The sequence below is a fragment of the Phoca vitulina genome, unplaced genomic scaffold, assembly GCF_004348235.1.
Source record: "Phoca vitulina isolate PV1807 unplaced genomic scaffold, GSC_HSeal_1.0 scaffold8, whole genome shotgun sequence".
NCBI classification, from domain to species: Eukaryota; Metazoa; Chordata; class Mammalia; order Carnivora; family Phocidae; genus Phoca; species Phoca vitulina.
In genome coordinates this window covers 59,553,304-59,574,515 of record NW_022589711.1, presented here as the reverse complement: position 1 = coordinate 59,574,515, position 21,212 = coordinate 59,553,304, and the positions used below count along the sequence as shown (strand labels likewise).

The following is a 21,212-nucleotide window of genomic DNA, read 5'->3' as shown; positions in this document are numbered from 1 at the left end:
AGCCTCGTCCCAGAACTGTACTAATTGAGGCAGTCACCATCCTACTAGGCGACTGGACCTCCTGAACTTCAGACACATGAACAGGACCCTTAGAGAGCCATTATCTCCCAGCCAAGTCATTGAAATGGGAAGGCCCCAGGGTTGAGCCCTGATGATAGAATGCACTTCCCCAAACTGGGACTTCCATGTCAACACAGAAGGATTTACCCCTAAATCCTGCTCCTCCTCCTTTCTCCACACCTCCTATTTATCTCTGGGAATCCCTCATCAGTTTCTTTCCCCCATTTCCTAATCTGCAAAACAAAAGTAACTGTTTCTGGTTTCCCAGGAACAATCATAAACATTAAAAGTCAAAAGTCCCCAGAAAGAAAGAGATTGAGAAAAAGAAAGAGAAAGAAGAGAGAGAGAGAGAAATCACTTGACTAGCTGACTTTCTGAACCTTTTGTTTTAACCAATGAGATCTTCTCCCTAGGGTCTCCTTGTGTCCTTCCCAGCTCCTTATTGTAATCAATAATAATCCTCCCACCCTTCTCTCTCTCCTCCTCTTCTCTTCCCTCAACTGGCCTCTTTCTCCTCAAGATTATGACAGCAAGAAAGAAAGAAAAGGGGTGTCTGGGTGGCTCAGTCATTAAGTGTCTGTCTTTGGCTCAGGTCAGGATCGAGCCCCACTTCGGGCTCCCTGCTTGGCGGGAGGCCTGCTTCTCCCTCTCCCACTCCCCCTTGCTTGTGTTCCCTCTCTCGCTGTGTCTCTGTCAAATAAATAAATATAATCTTAAAAAAAAAAAAAGAAAGAAAGAAAGAAAGAACAAATGTGAATTCTGCAAAGTTACTAAATCCCAACTTGGAAGCAGAGAGGCAGTGATGTCATTTGGGCAGATGACCGATCTACAAGCCACTTTTGTCAACCATAACTCCTCTTGGCCAGAGACGCACAGAGTCATCTGCAGAACCACGTGCCTTTTAAAGTGGTATCACATAGGACTCACCTTGCTGCCTCCGCATCCGATAAAGAACCCTGCCATCACAGCAAGGACACAATTTCTTCCCAGCTAAGCCTGTCCAGGATTTGGACAACTTCACTTGCTAAACCTTCCCTTTTTTGAGTCCCTAGAGCAGCGCCGCCCAATACAAATATAATGCAAGCCATATGTGTAATTTCAGATTTTCTAGTAATGATGTTTTTAAAAGTAAAAAGAGATAAAATTAATTTTATTTAACCTAATACACCTCAAATGTTATTTCAACATGTAATAAATACTTTTAAATTATTAATGAGATAATTTACATTCTTTTTTCCACACTGAGACTTCAAAATCCCTCATGTATATTTTGTACTTAAAACACATCTTGGGCGCCTGGGTGGCTCAGTTGGTTAAGCGACTGCCTTCGGCTCAGGTCATGATCCTGGAGTCCTGGGATCGAGTCCCGCATCGGGCTCCCTGCTCGGCAGGGAGTCTGCTTCTCCCTCTGACCCTCCTCCCTCTCATGCTCTCTGTCTCTCATTCTCTCTCTCAAATAAATAAATAAAATCTTTAAAAAAAAAAAAAAAAAACACATCTTGATTCAGACCAGTCATAATTCAAATGCTCAATAGCTGTATGCAGCTAGTGGCTATTCTATTAGATGGCAAAGCTCTAGAGCACCACCCAGATGACCAATCATCTCAGGGGGTAAAGTGAATGCCACCCACATGAATGTCATGTACATCAATATGGAAAACAGGACATCTGGCAGGAGAGGGTGGGCAGTGATGATGGGGTTGAATGAAGCTTCACATAACCGAGGCAACATAACAGAGTCCCACCAAGGTGAAATTTAGAAGTGCTATTTCACCTACAATGTGATTTTAAGATTAGTAAAAGGTGAATTTTGTTGAATCTGTATGCTCCAATGAAAACTGGAAAAGCCCAATAGAGAGATGTTCTAATATTAAATAAGATAGGTATATAAATGTCTAAGTCAGTACCTTGCACTTTGAGGGGCTCTTTTGAAGCCTATGTATTTCCCATGTGACACAATTATTGGGATCTCTGGGGTCATCTGGACTCTTGATCAGGCTGTCACTGCTAGACACAGCTTCTGAATTCTCTCTTGGAATCAGTCACTGAATAACATCCTGCTCCAGCTCAGCCCCTACCCGAGTGGGACTCTTGATTGCTCAGAAGCTGACCCTTGTGAGCTAGTGATGTGTTAGGGATATAGGAAGAGCAGGACAGGGGAAAGGAGGAGGTCAAGCAAGACAAAAGTCAACAGAAAGTAACTCCGCTTGATCCTGCATGGGACTGCTGGAGAATACACTCCAGAGTTGTCCCCACAAGAGGCAAAGAAGCTGGTCTGTGATTCTCCAGCACCTGCTGACAGTCTTAGTTATGGGCTGCCCCAGAAGTAGGTAAATTCTCAGGCACTTCTGGCTTTCTGTGTGTGTGAGTGGATGTGTGCACAAGCAAAGGGGCTCTAGGAGGCTAGGAGAAGGCAGGAAGAAGAGCCTGCAGTGCTGGCTGTTGGAAGGCAAAGGGGGTTGTGGTCTAGTGTAGGCTCTCATGCTACCTCACTACATGACTTGGTACAAGTGAGCAAACCTCAATTTCCTCCTATGTAAAGTGATATGATAATAGTCCCTACCCCAGTGAGTTGTTGGGAAGATTAAGTAAGATAATATAAACAAAGTGGTTAGCACAATACCCAGCACTTACTAAGGGAAGGCATTTTAGACCAGATCAGAGGAATCTTGGCAGGCTAGTGGGAGATACTTGGAATAGGCAGGCCCATCACACTCTGTCTTGCAACTCTTGACTTGCCAGCATTTGGCCTGGTGCCTATCGGGTAAGTGGGTGTCAGAGTCACTGCACTCTGTCCACTACCTCTCCAGAACAGAGTTAGGGCTAGGGCTACACACAGTCTGGTCCAGAGACATTAGCACAGTGCCTGTCACATAGTAGGAGCTCAATAAATGTTCATGGGAGAGAGAAAGGAAGTGCCCTAAAGACAGAGCCCTCTCTCTAGGGCTCTTTTTGCCTGCTTTGGCTCCCAAAGTCCCAGTATTTTTCTGCTCTCCTCTGAGACTTTGTCACTGATTTTCTGTCACTTAAATACACTCTCCTGGGCCACAATCATGCTCAATACCGACAAGGTAAAACTAGAAGAGATCTACATATTTCTCATAGACCAAACTCCCAGGCCTCCTGCTGCTCTCTTGGGCAGTCCATACAAACACTTAGGCAAAGTTGGGACCCCATGGAAGTTATATAACCTATGTAAGGTAGGTCACCCCTAGATTTCCACTTTAATAATAGTAATCTCTTACATTTATGTTTGTAGCACTTTATGGGACAAAGAACAGTATCTTCTTTGATTATTATACCCATTCCATAGCTGATAGACTATAGAGGTAGAAGTTAAGTGAATTGCCCAAGGCCATACAGGTTGTCAGTAATAGAATGGAGATGAGAACCTAGGACTTTGGGCTCTTAGTCTGGAGCTCAACAGTGTTCTGAAACCAAGAAAATCAGCAGGAGTTCAAGGCCACCTTTGGGGGGGTCAACTGAATGAGCACCAAGTGAACCAGACCAGTTTCACTCTCTGAAACAAAGCTGAGTTAATTGCTAATCATTTACTCCTTGGCTTATACTTGAGATAAATAAAATTTTTGTGTAATAAAAAATACTTTCTACAGACACTGACCAATTCTCATGAGATTCTTGTAAAACAGAGGTAGCTATTAAGATCCTCAATTTATAATAGAAATAGTCTCAAGCAGGGAGCCAGTTGCCCAACACTCAGCAGTGAGTCAGTGCCAATCCCAAAATAGAGACTGGGCAAGTGAGCTCGTCTCCCACAATAGCCATAAAAAACTCCATGGGCCTAAGAGTGTTCTGGAATGAAGTCAGGGTGTGGCCCCAAACACAGCCTGGGCCACACTCTTTTCCTAGCTCTGCCAGCCTTACTCCTCACGTCATTTAGGTCTCTGCTCAGAAGTCACCTCCTCAGAGAGGCCTTCCCTGATGCTGCCCCCAATCTAGTCACTCCCTAACATCTTTGCCTCCTATCTTTTTCTTTATAACCTGTCACAACCTGAAATTAACTAGTTTAACAACAGTCTCCCCACTACAATGTGAGCTGAGTGAGGGCATGGATTGCACCCTGCTCACCCCTGTATCCCTGGGGCTAGAATCGTGCCTGGAGCCTAGAAGGGACTCAGTAAATATTTGGGGAGAAAATGAATGGGTGAATGAATGAACAAATGAACTTGTCCTTCCTAACCCCTGTGTGTTTGCCTTTGACAGGAATCTGCCCCTCCAAAATTATCAAACACCCTTAGGAGAATCAGACCCAGGAGGCCTGCCTTATGTGCCCTCTACCCCCATAGAGAACTCCCATCACACCCCCAAGTCCAGGGCCTGGAGTTTGGAAAAGACACAGCCACACTGGAACATTCCATTTAGACCTCTGATGAGTGCTAACATGCCCCTGCAGTTCCTTAATGTTACCGACTCAGAATCTTTCACCCAGCCCAACATTACTATGGTTTATCCCCTCCCTGGGCCTCCACACCTGCCTCTGAAACCCCTGCCTCCTATACCTCTAATCCCAGTCACAGGCCCGTAGACCAACACCCACCCCACCATCCCCACTATCTCATTCCTAGGCTAGCTCCACCCACGCTGCCCCCTGCTCTGTTCTTCCTCTAATCCCCTCACCATCCCATTTATCCCTGAAACTAACTCTGCATCAGTGAGACATTCAGCATTGGAATAGCTCTAACATTGGTTAAATGAGCTAAATTCTATTTAAGAATATAAATGTTGGGGCACCTGGGTGGCTCAGTCGGTTAAGTGTCCAACTCCTCTTTCTTTTTTTTTAAAGATTTTATTTATTTATTTGACAGAGAGAGAGATAGCGTAAGCAGGAATACAAGCAAGGGGAGTGGGAGAGGGAGAAGCAGGCTCGAGACATGGGACTCGATCCCAGGACCCCGGGATCATGACCCGAGCTGAAGTCAGACCCTCAACAACTGAGCCACCCAGGCGCCCTAAGTGTCCAACTCTTGATTTCAGCTCAGGTCATGATCTCAGGGTTGTGAGATCGAGCCCCACATTGGGCTCCGTGCTGAACGTGGAGCCTGCTTGGGATTCTCTCCCTCCCTCTCCCTCTGCCTCTCTCCACCCCCAAAAAGAAAGAATATAAATGTTGATGTATATACAATTGGTTAAATTTTTTTTAAATTAGTAATCATGTGCTGCTTGATGAATACTATCATTAAGAAGAGATTATTTGGATATAAACACAATGTGGATGGTCAATGTAAAAAAGTAGAGTCAGCAGATGCCGTAGATGCAGGGGTGACCTAGCATGGGATGACAATACTTCTGATGGTCCCCAGGCACCAAAACCTTTCACCTACCATTTCCTAACAAAAAGAAGGACATAAACATTTGGCTCAGCCTCATTTCTGACCTCAAGGTGCTCCCTGAGCCTTACGGCGTCCCTAACACTGGAGTTCTTTTTTTCTTTCTTTCTTTCTTTTCCTTTTTAGAGAGAGAAAGAGACTGTGAGCAGGTTGGAGGAGAGTTTGGGGGAGGGTGGGGCAGAGGGAGAGAGAAAATCCCAAGCAGGCTCCATGCTCAGCGTGTAGCCCAATGTGGGGCTAAATCATACAATTCCAAGATCATGACCTGAGCCAAAATCAAGAGTCTGACACTTAACCGACTGAGCCACTCAGGTGTCCCCCAACACTAGAGTTCTGCCTACATCCCTGGGCTGCAGACACTCCAACCTCAAAGCCAGTGAGTCTCAAAGTATGTCCCTAGACACCTGCATTGGAATTCCTGGGGTGGTTGTTAAGAATGCAGAATCCTGAACCCCACCCACCCCAGACCTGCTGAATCAAAATCCCTGGCAATGGGGCTGGGAATATGAATTTTATTAGACTCCCCCAGCCCCACCCATAATTCTTTGGTAAAGCGATATTTAAGAACCAGTGCCTTAGGGAGAGGTCAACTCACTTCCCAACACAAGCCCCTTTGGCTCACCTTGAAAAGGAGGAGATTGCACAAATTTCCAGGTCTGGGACAGACGTGCCCTTGAAAATCCACCATCCCTGTAGATTCTCCCTTCTACCTTCTGAGCTCCAGCCCTTCTAGAATTCCATGAGGCCTAAGGCTGCCTCCCAAACTGGGGGTGGGGGGAGTCACACAGCCTCAGATGGAAGCTGGCCTCATGCTGGCCTTTTAAGTCTTCCTCTAGATTAGCTGTATAGATGGGGCCCCTGCAACTTATATTCAAGTAACACAGTTCATTAGACTTACAAGTTCTGAAAGGGAAGTGTTGCCACAGCCCTATTAATAATAAACAGTGTGCAATTCTCTGTTATCTGCTGTTCACATGTGAATCTCACACACCTGGAGGCAAGCCTTCAGAGATGGATTTGGGGGTTCACGGCCATCTCTAGAGACATGACTAACCACATGCTGCCATCTCTACCTGGGGCCTGGAGTCAGCTCCCTGAACCCCCAGCAGCTGGCTGAGTCTTGGCTCCAAACCGGCAGAGGAGCTAGAACCCCAGAGCTGCCCCCACCTGACTCTAAACATCAAGCCTTGAAAGAATTGCCTTCTGCCAAACTCCTTGCCCAAGTTCAGCACACCACATGGACCCTTTGAAGACCAGAACTCCAGCTATGCTTCTACAGAACTAGTGTCCCTCCCAGCCCCACTGGACCGTTGCTGAGGCCTCAGCATGCCATGTAACTCAGCCCATCCAAATGTATAACAGAAAGAAGGGCTTGTTCTATCCTGCAAGATCAAGCAGGATAGAGCATCAATCACAGCAAATGCTTATGGCCAGGATTCAGCAATGATTCAACTACAAAAATATAATAGGCAGTTCTTATTTTGCCTGTCCAACATCATTCCTAATCTTTTTAGTAGGCATACCCAGATTTTCCTTTGGGAAACTATCCCTCTCCAATATCAGTCTGGGAGGTTTGGAGGGAGCTAGCCCCACCTCCTAGACCAAGGGTGAGAATAGCCGAAGTCACATATTAATCTCCCATGCCACAGGGAGCAGTTCACGGATGGGCACAGGAAGAAGCCAGTCAATCAAAGCCAATTCTAGAACCTTCTCTGGAACCTGGGAAAGAGAAGTTCTCTGTTCTAACGGCTGAGCTGGGAGAAATAAAATTTTGGAGCTGCTGGATATTTTCTTGCTTCCATGTGTAAAGACCCTCCCTGAGAGAGAAACCAACACAGAGGAAAGTAGAGACAAGAGACAGAGAAAGAAACTGAGTCCTGATGACATTATGTGAACACAAGGATCGAATGAGACCTGAAATCAATACCCTTGAACTTTTAAATTATGTGAGCAAATAACTTCTTTTTTAAATATGCTTGAACCAGTTTGAACTGAGAATCTGGCATTTGCAATGAGGAGTCCTGACTGACACAATCAGACAAATGGATAATGAATAACAAATGGGTCCAAACGCTAAAGAAGATTGTATTAAAAGTGCCCAGAAAACGAAATGTTACTGTACTCTCAATATTGCCACTCAAGGCTCCTCAGAGTCTGGTCTCTGCACCCCCCACCCCTTCCCCTGATGCAGTACGCCCAACAACTACAGTTTCCAGCATGTGCCTCTGTTTACCTCAACAGCCTTGAGCTAGACAGACTTCTCTATGTACACTCTACATAGCCTTTTTTAAGCCTATTTTTAAGTAAACTTTAGGCCCAATGTGGGGCTTGAACTCACGACCCCAAGATCAAGAGTCATATGCTCTACCAACTGAGCCAGCCAGGTGCCCCTATTCAGCCTATTTTTAATGAGTCTTCTCCTCTATTAGATTCATAAGGCTCTGAAAGGCAAGGGGCTGGATTTTATTTCTCTCTCAATTATTTGCTGGCCCACAGTAGACATTTAATATTTGTTGGATGGATGGACAGATGGATGGGTGGATGGGTGGGTGGGTGGGTGGATGGATGGATAAGTGGATAGAAGGAAGCTACACATGCAGTGCCGTCCTGTACTTGGTCCTGCCAGCCAAGTGGATTTGCCTATTTTACACCACACTCTCCAAACCCACATTTCTCCTCTAACTGCCATGAGAACAAATAACAATGGTACAAAGTGTGTGCATAGGGAACTGTATTACCTAGTGATTCTCCAAATTGGAACCTCAGGCCCATGATGTTTACCCTAAGCCCTCCTGACTTAGATCTTACAATACAAAACATGGTGGTTGTTCTTCACCTTAATTTGCTTTGGCACATCTTCCATCTCCTTGCCAGAGATGAAACCTGGCTTCCCCTAACAAAATACCACTTCCCTCTTCAATGAGGTCTGCTCTGATTCTCACTTCCCACTGGGCCATGAGCAGGGTCAGCATTTGTGCTTACATCCACTGCCACAACCTGACCAAGCTGTTGTCCTGGAGCCTCCTTATCACCCCCTTTTTCCAAACATGTTCCATCCCAACCCCCAGGACCCCATGCTGGCTTCCTTATGACCTCGATGTCATTATCCAGAAGTCATGGATCAGCCTCTTCAAGATTTTCTGAGCATTCCCTAGTTCTGACCACTTGGAAACATGTGGTCATAAAGGCTATCCTTATTGTGACAGAGCAAAGGTGATCATCTATGTATTCCAGACTTCTCCCTCCACCAGCTTCCACGGAGGAATCTGGACTGCCAGGCCTGGTCCTTGGGCTTTTGTGACACAGATCCAGAGGGAGAGGGGAGAGGAAGACAGGAGATGCTCCAGCTGGGAATGGAGAGAAGTTTTAAAGCCAAAGAGGTGAAGAAGGACTACCATATATTGGGCTGTACTCAGGGCTGCTCAGATAGGTGCTAGAGTTGGGGCTGAAATCCAGCCCCTGCCACACTCCCTAAGCCTCGTGCCCTAAGGTGGACTATGACAGTCCCCAGAGAAGAGGACATCTATTTCTAATTGATCTTCCCAAAGAGAACTTTTAAAAATTCATAGGAAGGTGCCCTAAAAGCTAGCAGTTGTCCAGGTCAGAGATGTAGATAAGAGAGAACAGAATTTAATAACAGCTGTGCTATGTCTCTCCTTCAAGGTGTTCAAAAAATACAAGTTCAAAACTTGAGTTACTTCAAAATGACTTGTGTTTCTGGGCTTTGCTCTAAAATAGGATGACATGGGTGGGTGAAGGATTTATAAAGTTACTTCATATTTGCTTTCTTTTCCCAGTCCTGAAGCTCAGAGTTGGCCCTCAGCAAAAGTATGGTTTGGCTTCCAGTTCAGTTTGTCTCCTAGTCCCCACAGCCTTGCTTGCCTTCTTCCTCCCCTTCTCACCAGGCAGGGCCTCCCCTCCTTGCAGCTCCTCTGTGGTCTAGCTGCCCCAAGGACTCAGAATGTCACTTGAGATGTCTCCCCATGCCCACTGGCTGGGCCACTGTCTGCAACCACCTGAGGGTCTTCCTAGATTGACAAGGCCTCTACACCACAGCCCAAAAGGTTATTTTAACAGAGATCTCAAATCACTTCCCTGCTTAAAGATTCTACCATGGCTTCTTGCTGCCTATAAGACACATACCATACTCTTCACTCTAGCCCAACAAAACCTTCATGGTCTGACCCTGCGCGTCTCTCAGGCTTATTGGCCCATGCATATCCTTACTCCAACCCTACTCATCTAATTCTCGTTCCCAAGCTTACACTGCATGATACCTTCCCAGATGCATTTCCTTTTGCCTGGAATGCTTCCCCCCTTTCTTTCCCTCACTTGGTACCTTCTGGCCAATGCCTACTCATCCTTTAAAACTCTGCTCTGGGGATGCCTGGGTGGCTCAGCTGGTTAAGCGACTGCCTTTGGCTCAGGTCATGACCCCAGGGTCCTGGGATCGAGCCCCACGTCAGGCTCCCTGCTCTGCTGGAAGCCTGCTTCTCCCTCTCCCACTCCCCCTGCTTGTGCTCCCTCTCTCACTGTGTCTCTCTCTGTCAAATAAATAAATAAAAATCTTTAAAAAAAAATAAATAAATAAAAATAAAAATAAAAAAATTTAAAAAATAGGGGAGGGGGGTGGGAGGATGGGTTAGTCTGGTGATGGGTATTAAGGAGGGCACGTTCTGCATGGAGCACTGGGTGTTATGCACAAACAATGAATCATGGAACACCACATTTAAAACTAATGATGTAATGTATGGTGATTAACATAACAATAAAAAATTTTTTAAAAATTAAAAAAATAAATAAAACTCTGCTTTGATATCACCTTTCCCGGGAAGCCCTCTCTGATTGCTTTTTCCTCCAGTCTGATTTAATGCCCCTTCTGTAAGCAGAACTCCATTGTAGCACTTATCACCCTGTACTGAAATACTGATTTGCCTCTCTTTCCTCTAACTGACTATGATTTTGAAGTCAATAGGAAATCAGAACTCATTAATCTTTGTAAACTCAATGTCTGGTAGAGAGTGGGTTTAGTGAAATTCCATTCATCTATCCATTCATGTATTCCAACCCAGAGCACTGTGATCCCTAACCCCACCTTCCAAGAATTATTCACTGGGCATCTGCCTTTCCCCTAATCCCCCCAACACCAAAACACCAAGATGAGTAGGGTTGGAGTAAGGATATGCATGGGCCTACCTACCTTGATACCTACCCCTGACAAGCCTGAGCTTACTCTACATGACACGTGATCTCTTGAATGTCAGTGAATTCTTTTTTTAAGATTTTATTTATTTGACACACACACACACAGAGCACAAACAGGGGGAGCAGCAGGCAGAGAAGGAAGAAGAAGGAGGCTCCCTGCAGAGCAGGGAGCCCAATGCAGGGCTCAATTCCAGGCCCCTGGGATCAGACCTGAGCTGAAGGCAGACACTTAACCGACTGAGCCACCCAGACATCCTGTGAATGTCAGTGTGAGTTCTTACTTGACCCTGGACCTGATACATCATATGCAAACCTGCTGGCGGGTAAATTTATAGATCCTGGAGTGTCTCCTCAGAAAGGGCTATGACGCAACTTTTGGTTTGATTGTGTTTTAAAGTCATAGCAGTATTAACACTCCTGCAATTACTGTGGCCTTAAAGCTTTCCACAAAAGTTAGATGTAATAAAAGAATGTCTACTCTTACAGCTTGCAGAGGACATGCAGGTTGCTTAAATGATATTTTTTCATAGCAAGGGAGACTTATCTTTATACAAAAATGGCCTCTCTAGGGGCATCTGGCTGGATGTCAGTAGAGCATGCAACTCTTGATCTCAGGGTCGAAGTTCAAACCCCATGTTGGGCCTAGAGCTTACTTTAAAAAAAAAAAAAAAGGGTTCTGCAAAAGAACTTAAAGTGGCTCATACTAAAGCCTCAGAGGTATTATAAAATACAAACCAATAACAACAAAAAGTAAGAAGATAAGATCTAAGTAATTAAAGTAGGAGGAGAATATATCACTGAAACCTAGGCTAAGGAAAGCTCAAGCACTGAGCCTCCTGACAGCCAGAGCAAAGACAGAAGTACAGTAAGTTAGCTAATAAAAGAAAATAAAACAGGATTTATTATCCCTCTTTAATGTACATTTACTTTTCCTTTTGTCCAGTGCCTTCCCCTTCTGGGAAATTCTCTCCCAAGTCGCACCCAAATCATGTGGCTAAAATAGAAGCTCTCTACCTTTTTACCAATCTCCCCTTCTTCACTCCCCTCTCCCTACACCCTCTTTGGCCAATCTTGGACTCCTAAACCAAACTGGGCTGATCATTGTGCCCCACCTCCCTGACATAGTAATTGGTCTAGGATTGGGTAATTCAATGGAGCTGGGCCAATTAGATCCTTTCCTGGGGGCTTTTCAAACTGAAGCTAGCCCCTCAGTTTCTCTCTGGAACCAACCAAAGAGAAGTGAGTCTTAGAAATGCCAACAAGCAAACCCCCAACCGTGTGGCAGGAGTCCATCTGAGAAGTCCCACCTGAGAAAGAAGCCAAAGGAGGGTGGAAAGAAACACCCTGACTGCATTCAAGGCCCTGGTTCCTCTTCTTGCCACTCTCTGCTGTATCCCAGCCCTTCTTATGAATTGGCTATGTGGCCAAATACCTTCCTCTTTTGCCCAAGCTGATTTGACCTCAGTTTCTATCTCTGGCAACCAAAAGAATGCTGACTAATATAGGAACATTGAGCAACGTGATGGATGGTGAGCTCCAAGGCAGTTTTACCAAAAACATAGATGTTCTGCATATGGGCAGCTCTTCTCATGGACTGCTTGGTGTTTACTATATTAGAATCTACTCTATAAAGGCATTTTCATAAATGGACATTTCCATATCTGTGTACTTGACATAGGGATAAAGCTCAGAACTTGAGATGTGAATGATGAAAGTATTTCTCTGTTGTGTTTTAGTTGAGAGCTCTATGGAGCATTATTCAAACCAAGAGAAGAATGGATTTTCTGGTCTTGACTGAAGGATGACCCACATGCCCTGGACACCAGAGGTGGAGATGACAGAGATGAATTTTTATTGTTATTGTTAAGTAGGCTCCACACTCAGTGCAGAGCCCAACACTGGGCTTGAACTCACCACCGTGAGATCAAGACCTGAGCCAAGATCAAGAGTTGGATGCTCAACTGATTGAGCCATCCAGGCACCCCCAGAATTGATATTTCATTAAAAATTCAATTGTACTTCTACCCCGGGGCAGCAACTCCTGCCCAGTACCTTCTAATCCTAAAAAAAAGGTCTTCAGGAGTCACTATGTAGGCCTAGCACATTTGTGTCCAATCATGTGAGTAACCTATTGAATCCACAACACTCTGAAGCATTTTGGATTTTTTAACTGCTCCTTCCAATTTTTCCTATGGTGACCACACTTGATCATCCTTCCCTTTTGTAAGGTTGTACAACAGCCTCCCAACTCTGTGAGGACTTCCTGCTCTGACCAGGATGCTACCTAATCAGTGACTGAAACTGCAGGCGGAATATCAAGTTTTTACTGACATCAAATATTTACAGGTTGTCTACTGAATGCCAGCCATTGCAATGGTGTCAAAGACCCTCTCATAGCTCACACTTTCAGCCAGTTTCTAGACCATGCATGATGGATGATGCCTGCACGCCACACACTCTCATAGGTATACTGGGAGCTACTCAAGATTTGAAGGGAGAAGAGAACTAAAAGTGCAAAAAAATTGTCCTCTTGCCCGTAAGATCTCAGGATCCTTATCTCTGATGCATATGAGACAAGAGTCATGGAATTCTCTAATACTTGCATATTTTTCATGATGCCTTAACTCTTCTGCACCTAATGCAGGTCTGGCACATAGTAACTGCATGTAATAGACTCTTGCCAGTTTTTGGTTGCCCAGCATCTAAAGCCCTTCGTAGGTATGGCAAATTCTTCCTCGGAATGAGATGTAGTGTGTGGAAGAAGCCACTTCCTGATCCAGAAGCTGCAAAGGCCCAACGCACACTTTCCCAGCCTCTGTCACAGCTAAGGCATTGGCATGTGTAACTCAGCCTTGACCAATCAGATAAACTAACTCCAGGCTGGGAATTGGGAGCTGGTGATGCAAAGAAGCAGGGACAGAGGAGAGCCCATTCGGGTGGAGGCAGCAGAAGCAACAGCAGGCTCCAGTTTCCAGGAACTGCAAGGGCAATAGCACCCGTGGCCAGAACTGTGCTAGCCTTGGCCCCCAGGATCCTGCAGCAGCGGGGGAGTCCTCCCCACATGGGTTCTGGGTGGCTCTGGGCTGTGGTCCTGGCCACTCCCTGGCCTCCCTGGCCCCTGTCTGTTTTCTGAGTTTGGTCTTCTGGGGGATTCTGTGAGTTACCTACATAAATCCAGTTGATTTCTCTTCCTTAGAATGAAGAGATCTGAGTCATTATCCTGTATAAAATGTTTAGGCAAATAAATTCATAAATGAATCTATTTTATTATGTGTATTTCACAAACTTACTGGGATAAACACAAATCATTAGCTTCACTGTGTTGTATAATGAATGGCACTGAACATCAGAAAGGCCAAGCAATTCCTCCAAGATTTACACAGCCAATAAATAGAAGGGTACAGACTCAAATGCCAGTGACAAGATTTTAAGATGCTATTCTTTCCATTATACCAAGCAGTTGTTGGTTCCTGACCCAATGATGTCCTATGGGTTCTTGAGACCTTATACTTTGGAAGTATACTGTCTCTTCACCTCGAATCCTGACCTGCTTTCTTATTTCTTCTTTAATCCTTTGACCCAGACTGGTGTCCTAAGGCATGCTGAGTCTTTGCTGCTATGGGGTCTGTCAGCTCAGCCCCCAGACACAAATTGGCTTGAATGTTTCCATAGTATCCTGCCTGTGTGGGTGTGTGTGTGTGGGATACATGCACATAGAGGCAATAATTTTTACATTTTCTCCTCATTTTCAGCTTATGTAGACCATACTTGTGCATGGTGGGGAGAGGGAATTAATGGTCTTGCACAGGAAATGTCCCAACAGCCACACTTCTGCCCAATGGAAAGATCTGTTTTCAGTTTTTGGATCCCAGTGAGGAAGCTGCTCTTCCTATCAAAGTGAGTTCCTTGGAGGGTAAAATGGAGACACTGTTATCTACTTATTGTTACCTAATTGTTGATATTGTGAAGATTAAACCAAATGAAAAAGAATCCAGCAAGGTTCCTGGCATGCAGTAAGTACTCAAAAAATGTTGACCTTTCCAGATTCCAAACTGCAAAAAATACTTAATATGAAGATGCTTATTACCACATTACTTATGAAAACAAAATATTAGAAGTAACCTACATTCACAATGAAAGAATGATTTTCATATTATGCATCTATTAAAAATTGTAGCAAAATAAATAGGAATTATGAAAACTACAGGGAAAGATTATAATGAAAAAAATGCAAAACTGTATGTAAAATATTCCTATGAAACAAGGTAGAAGAGTAACACCAAAATGAAAACAAACTTTATCAGAAAGTCCCATAATCCATTACCCCAAAATCTTGCAGTCAGTTGAGCTCTGGCATTTAGAATTGTTTGGATATTGCCGTATCTTGTATATTATATAGCAACTCCAGCACTCCTTAATCCAATGCACTAGTACTCCAGGAGCAAATATCTGAATAGTGGCCCTAAGTGGAATAAACAGACTCTAAGTAGCCTCCCCTCAGTTCAGGACAGATGTCTCCATCAGACAAGTGCAGTTCAAGACACAGATTTGTCCACCAAGTAAGTTATAAAAAGCTTTTCAATTATCAACACTTTGGGGATTTTAGAATTGAAGATAAGAAATTATAGGCCTATTGGTTCTGCCAAACAAACAATATTAAAAGCATAAAATGCAGGAACTGATGTTAGAAGTACAATCACCAGTTTGCTTGAGTTCCCCACAGCGGCGACAGCCACCTTCAGTGCTCTCACCATTAGCCAGATTTCTAATCCAGACCCAGATGGCCTTAACTCATTCTTGTTTTCTTTTGCACTTACACTATCACCCACACTTGCTGGCTCCTTTGTAGACACCTTACACTATTATGTAGCAAAAGCAAAGACTTTCTACATATGGTTTAAGAGTAGCCTCTCACCCCACTTTCTGCCATACAGTAATTGGTTAATATATAATAATAATATTAATAGATTAGGCCCACAACGCCATTCCCATTCCTGACCTGTGCTTGATTTTTGTAGCCAGTGGTCAAAGTCCCCTCATCATGGCCTCAGGGAAACAAACCCAGACACTGAGGTACAGAAGTACAAGGCAGGAGCCAAGGTCCAGGCAGATTTGGGGCATCAGCAGCAACAAAGTAGCTTGCTGTTGACTCAGCCTCAGTCTGCAAGCTTTTTTCTTCATGTAGGAAGGCCAGTCATGAGGTAGGACTGTGAGAAACCTGATGATCCCTCCCTTCATCACCACCCCTTCCCTCAGCCATTCCTGGGACTCACAACATGATTGCTCTCGGGGTCAACATCACATATGGGGTGTGCCATAGTTGCAGTTTGTTGCTCCCTGCCCCCCAAAACGGCAAGAACCACTGGTTTAGATGGAGATCCTTTGGGAGGAGGGGTTTAGCATGCAGGATGCACAACCAGTTCCAAAGACTTTGATTTGGGGACATGTCCAAAGGCATAAGACAAATGGCAGCTCTCTCAGTCTTATAAAAGACACTAGTAGTCTTATAACATTTTAAAAAGCATTATTATGAATGTTAAATCATGCTTCCCTTGATATTCCTGCCATGAGGGACACCTTGCCATTTGATTGTATGATATTCAATGTGTGTCATGAGCTACTTTTAAAGCTTTATTCTCCTTTGCCCTTTTCTCAGCCTCAACTCTATGTATCTTCCCAACTTCCTCATTCCACTCAAGACTTTTAAATAGGCCCCCAAAGGGAACTACATTGTCTGAGTTAGTAATAAAGTCCCTGTTTACAGCCATCATGGTTTCATATGCGGCTAGACAATAGCTGGGCAGCAGGTCCAAAGAACATGTATAAAAGGATGTCAGTGAGGAAGATTGGGGGGGGGGGTAAATGGAACTGGTAGATTCTCTGATGCACTGGACCACATGAAAGATCATGGTGAGAAGCTGTGAGTGAAAGATAGCCTCAAATTAAGCAAATGAAAAAAAGAATGAATTATTAACTTCAGGAAAGATAAAAAGCTTTACAAGAAAGAAAGTGTAACATTATCACACAACTTGGCTCAACAGGAAACAATGCTTTCATGGACATAATGTAAATTCTTAATACAAATTAAACAAAAAAAATGTGATAACATTATATTGAGAGATTGTAAGAAAGGGAAGTATATGGTAAGGGAGTTAGGTGTAAGTGCTAAACCCTTATCAGACATACCCGGAAATCAATAAATGATGTCTAACATTGAGAAATCAGGAAAGAGTAGGATAAGCATATTTTGAAGAAATATAAATATAATACCAGAAGAAACAGCTAAGTGTAAAAATGGTGGCTTCTGATGAGCAAAACTGAAGGGTAGAAGAGGTGAAGAGGAAGTTTTGTTTTTCATTATAAGCCTTTAAATAGTATTTTACTCTTCGTTAACTAACTGCATGTAGTACTTTGATAAAAAAAAATCTTAATTTTAAAAAATATACGTGAAAATTTGAAAGGCTGTGAAGAGAGAGCTCATAGAAAAAGAACTACAGACAATCCTTAAGCATATGGAAAGATGTTTGAGCTTATTAAAAATAAGAGAAATACAGGGCGCCTGGGTGGCTCAGTTTGTTAAGCGTCTGACTCTTGGTTTCAGCTCAGGTCTTGATCTCAGAGTCATGATCTCAGGGTGGTGGGATCAAACCCCATGTTGTGCTCTGCACTCAGCAGGGAGTCTGCTTGAGATTCTGTCTCTCCCTCTCCCTCTGCCTCTCCCCCTCAAATAAATAAATCTTTTTTTAAAAATAAGAGAAATGCAAATTAAAACAAAACAGATACTGTTTCTCATCTGTCAGATTGGGAAAAATCCAAAAGTGGGAAGCCATCCTCTTTTGGCAAGCCTGTGGGGAGTACAAAACAACTGAACCCCTATCAAGGAGAATCTGGAGTACCCACTTAAACTGCAGATGCATTTCTCCTTGACCCAGCAAACCCTCTTCTAGAAATGCACCCCCAGATCCTCCTGCATGCATATAAAATGACATGCATAAAGTCATTCATTGTGATATTGTTATATAGCAAAAGATAAGAATCCAAATGTCTGTCAACAGGGGACTGGTTAAATCAATTATGGTTCAATCACTCCATGGAAAATATTTATGTTTTCAATGAATAAAGGAAAAATAACTTACATAATTTAACAGCCAGCTTCCAGGCCCTCCTAAGTATGGGGGGCTGTGTCGGAAGCCTCTCAGACAGAGCAGACTCTCTGCCCTTCCGAAGTGTGAGCATAAAAGGAACTTGGCTCCCAACCCCTTTCAAAACCTTAGAAACAAAGCAAAACAGGTGGTGAGGCAATGTCTGACTTCATATCAGTCCTAGGTCCAAATCCCACTTGGTCACTCTATTAACTGAGACACTCGGGGCTTTGGTTCCTCATCTATAAATGGGGATAAAATTCCCTCCCTCGCAGGGTGGCTGCAGGATAGTGTGTGACACCCATGGCACAGAGCTCTGCTCACAGTAAGTGCTCAATGACAGACGTCATTATTAATAGCAGTACTGGAAAAAAGAATCCTGTCTCCAGGACTGTGTTCATTATAGGAGGAAAGTCATCTTGAAATACCAACGTAAGAATCAAAAGTCACTGCTCTGAAGAAAAAAAGGAATTTCCCTCCACAACCAGGCAGTTTTGGAAGTGACTCTTCATCCCCAGGCAGATATGCACACTGTGTGGGAGCCTCCCGCATCTCATTGCCACCACCTCCTCTGGGGGCTGGTAGACACTTTCCCTAAGTATCCCGCATCAGCGTGGTGGGAAGGACCTGGGCCCAAACACCTTCGGTTTAGGATGAGAAACCCCAGGACCAGAGGAACCAGTGATGTACTTGAGAGCACACAGCCAGCGATCCTGTTTCGAGCCACTAACAAAATTGCTAATCGGGTATACCTTTGTGTGACAGCCATTTTCCAGTGATTCAAAACAGAATGAATAAACCTAAAAACGGGTACTCAGGACACTGAGCCAAGTTGACTTTCATTCACTTCCGAAAGTGGTTGTGATCAATGTGAAAGCCATGCTCAAAACTGGTGGGTAAGTAATGTGTTTATCTGTGTCAACCCATCTTTATGCTGTGCCTACCCGTTACCTTTTATATACTTCTGTGGAATGAAGCCCCAAATTTATTTTTATTTTTATTTTTTTAAAGATTTTATTTATTTGATGGATAGCACAAGCAGGCAGAGAGGCAGGCAGAGGGAGAGGGAGAAGCAGGCTTACTGCTAAGAAGGGAGCCGATGCAGGGCTCCATCCCAGGACCCTGGGATCATGACCTGAGCCGAAAGCAGACGCTCAACCGACTGAGCCACCCAGGCACCCCTGAAGCCCCAAATTTAGGAGCAATTTGTATTGCAGTAAAAACAAGGATTTCTAGAATGTGCCCAATCCCTGCTCTAGCAATGATTACATATGTAAAGCTGGGTTTCCATTTCCTCATCTGTAAAAGGGAACATCAGCCACCTTCACCACACTGCTGCAAAAATAAAATCAGATAACGGTGTCTGTCTGGCACAGAGCAGCACTACTTCCCACCGACCCAGGCGTCCCCTTGCCTTATCTACAGATGGGACCTAATCAATTCCACAACAGTCCACTGACCCTGCTCTTTGAAATCCAAGGAAAAATTTCCCTCTAAGCCTTTCAGAAAAATGAAAAAATAAAATACTTTTCATGATATTTACATAGGTAAATACTTTTTAATTTCCTCAGCCAGAACCAAGAGTTAAGAAGAATCTCATTAAAAAGAATTATAAAAGCATTTCTTTTTCAAGTTCCCCAAATAGCTTCTTCATCTTCCTCTTCATCTTGGGGACTGGTTCCCACCACGCCTACAGTGATCGGGAGAACTCTGGATCCAGCCCTATTCACTGCGTTCCTGATTCTCCCACTTCCCTGTCCCAGCATTTGCTCGTGGTAAACACTCAATAAATGGTTCTAAGCTGAACCAAACATAATGAGGTGAAGAATTCAACAAAGACATACTGAGCATCTACTATACCCTAGGCACTGTGTAAGAGCAGTTTCCCTCTCATATTTAATTATCACAACAATCCAGAAAGGTAATCATTGTCCCCACCTTATGCATGACAAAACAGGAAACCAGACCATGCAGTGACTTGCCTTGAGTCCCAATGTCAGGAAGGGCAGGACAGGATGGAGCCCAGGTCTCAGAGTGTGTTATAACTGGGAGCCCCTCACTGCAAAAGCACCTTTGTTATGTTTTCTTTTCCAATCCACTCCCTGTACACAACCAGAAGCCCCTAATTTTCAGCAAGTCATTTGATAACTCCAAACGAGGGGCCACAACCTTTTCTCTACCTCTATTGGTGAAAAAAGACAACATCATGTTTCCAACACACTAATCAGACCAAGGGAAAAAAAAATCCCCATGACTTCAGTAATTTTCCATCCTCTGGAACAAAGACACATATACAGAAGATTCACCATAATAAATAAACATTGCTTTTAAATGATACCAATCTCTCTTTTAATATGCCTCCAACCCTAAAAGCTAAGGTTTAATAACTTCCTTTCTTGTATCTTGAATAGACACACAAACCTAAATAGATACACAAACTGTACATGCAACAACGGCCACCTACTTAGACTGGGCTCTCACATCGATACCGATTTTCCTTACAACCTGCACCCAATTTGACTGTAATCCTAGGCGTGCTGACCTGAAATAGTTGCTGGCCGCAGCAAGCACCACGCGGTGGCAGGAGAATTCCTGAATGTCCACACACAAGATGACATCAGTCAGAGCATTTTCCACACGGAGGGTGTCCAGGCCATTCTGCAGCATTAAGGAGAGTCCCGTGTCATCGAATTTTACCTTATCCCCATTTAAGATTTCTACCAGGTCTCCCTTCTTCTGGGAGGGCTCATCTGTAGAAGGTGCCAGAGGCCCTTCCAAACTCTTCTCTACCACGTCGCCCATGGTCCAGGCGCCCCTTTGTCCTGCCATCAACATCCAGACTGAAGGAGCGCCCAAGCTTCAGGCAGGTCACATTGCAGAAACTGAGCGGATTTCCTGTGCAGAGTCCTCCACTTATCACCAGCTGTCACACACACACAACAGGAAGTCTCGTACTTTCTCATCCTGTTACTACAAACGCCAGTAACTTCTATTCTTCTTTCTATGAGTCAACAAAAGGTTAGAAATTACTTAGAAGGGGTGTGTAGAAAGGGGCTCCAGGAGAGAAGGGGTGGCTTCTCAGAGTCTGCTATTAGTGTTCCTGAGGTTATTTTGGTCCATCTCCCCCTCATATCCGTGAGCAGGAAGCCTCTGATTCTGGTTATTACATTTGTACCTCTGGTGCTTTTATAACTGAGGTTGTCGATGATAGGATGGGCAGGAAACATTCTACGATCTTCCCCCTCCCTCTTCTGAGGAGTCTGAGACCCCACGATAAGCCCCCACCCAGTCCCTTGGGAACTTTGGAAAACCCACTTATGGCTGGCCTTCTCATTTATATTAGCACTGCGCATCTTCTGCCTTTGTCTTCCTCCGCTGCTCAGGGGGAAAAAATGTCATGGCAAATATTAATGTTCTCCCCCCCAAGAAAGTCTATTGTTTCAGATATGTCTCTGGG

At 44.2% G+C, this 21,212-nt stretch overlaps 1 protein-coding gene across 1 annotated transcript in view; it reads right to left on the bottom strand.

Annotated features, from left to right (window-relative positions):
- Positions 1–20,626, bottom strand: part of KLHL6 (kelch like family member 6) — a 57,360-nt gene extending 36,734 nt beyond the window's left edge. The window contains exon 1 of the mRNA XM_032407084.1: positions 20,298–20,626. Coding sequence (XP_032262975.1) covers positions 20,298–20,590 — 293 coding nt within the window. The 5' untranslated portion in view covers positions 20,591–20,626. The remainder of the gene's footprint in view (positions 1–20,297) is intronic.
- Positions 20,627–21,212: the final 586 nt, after the last annotated feature.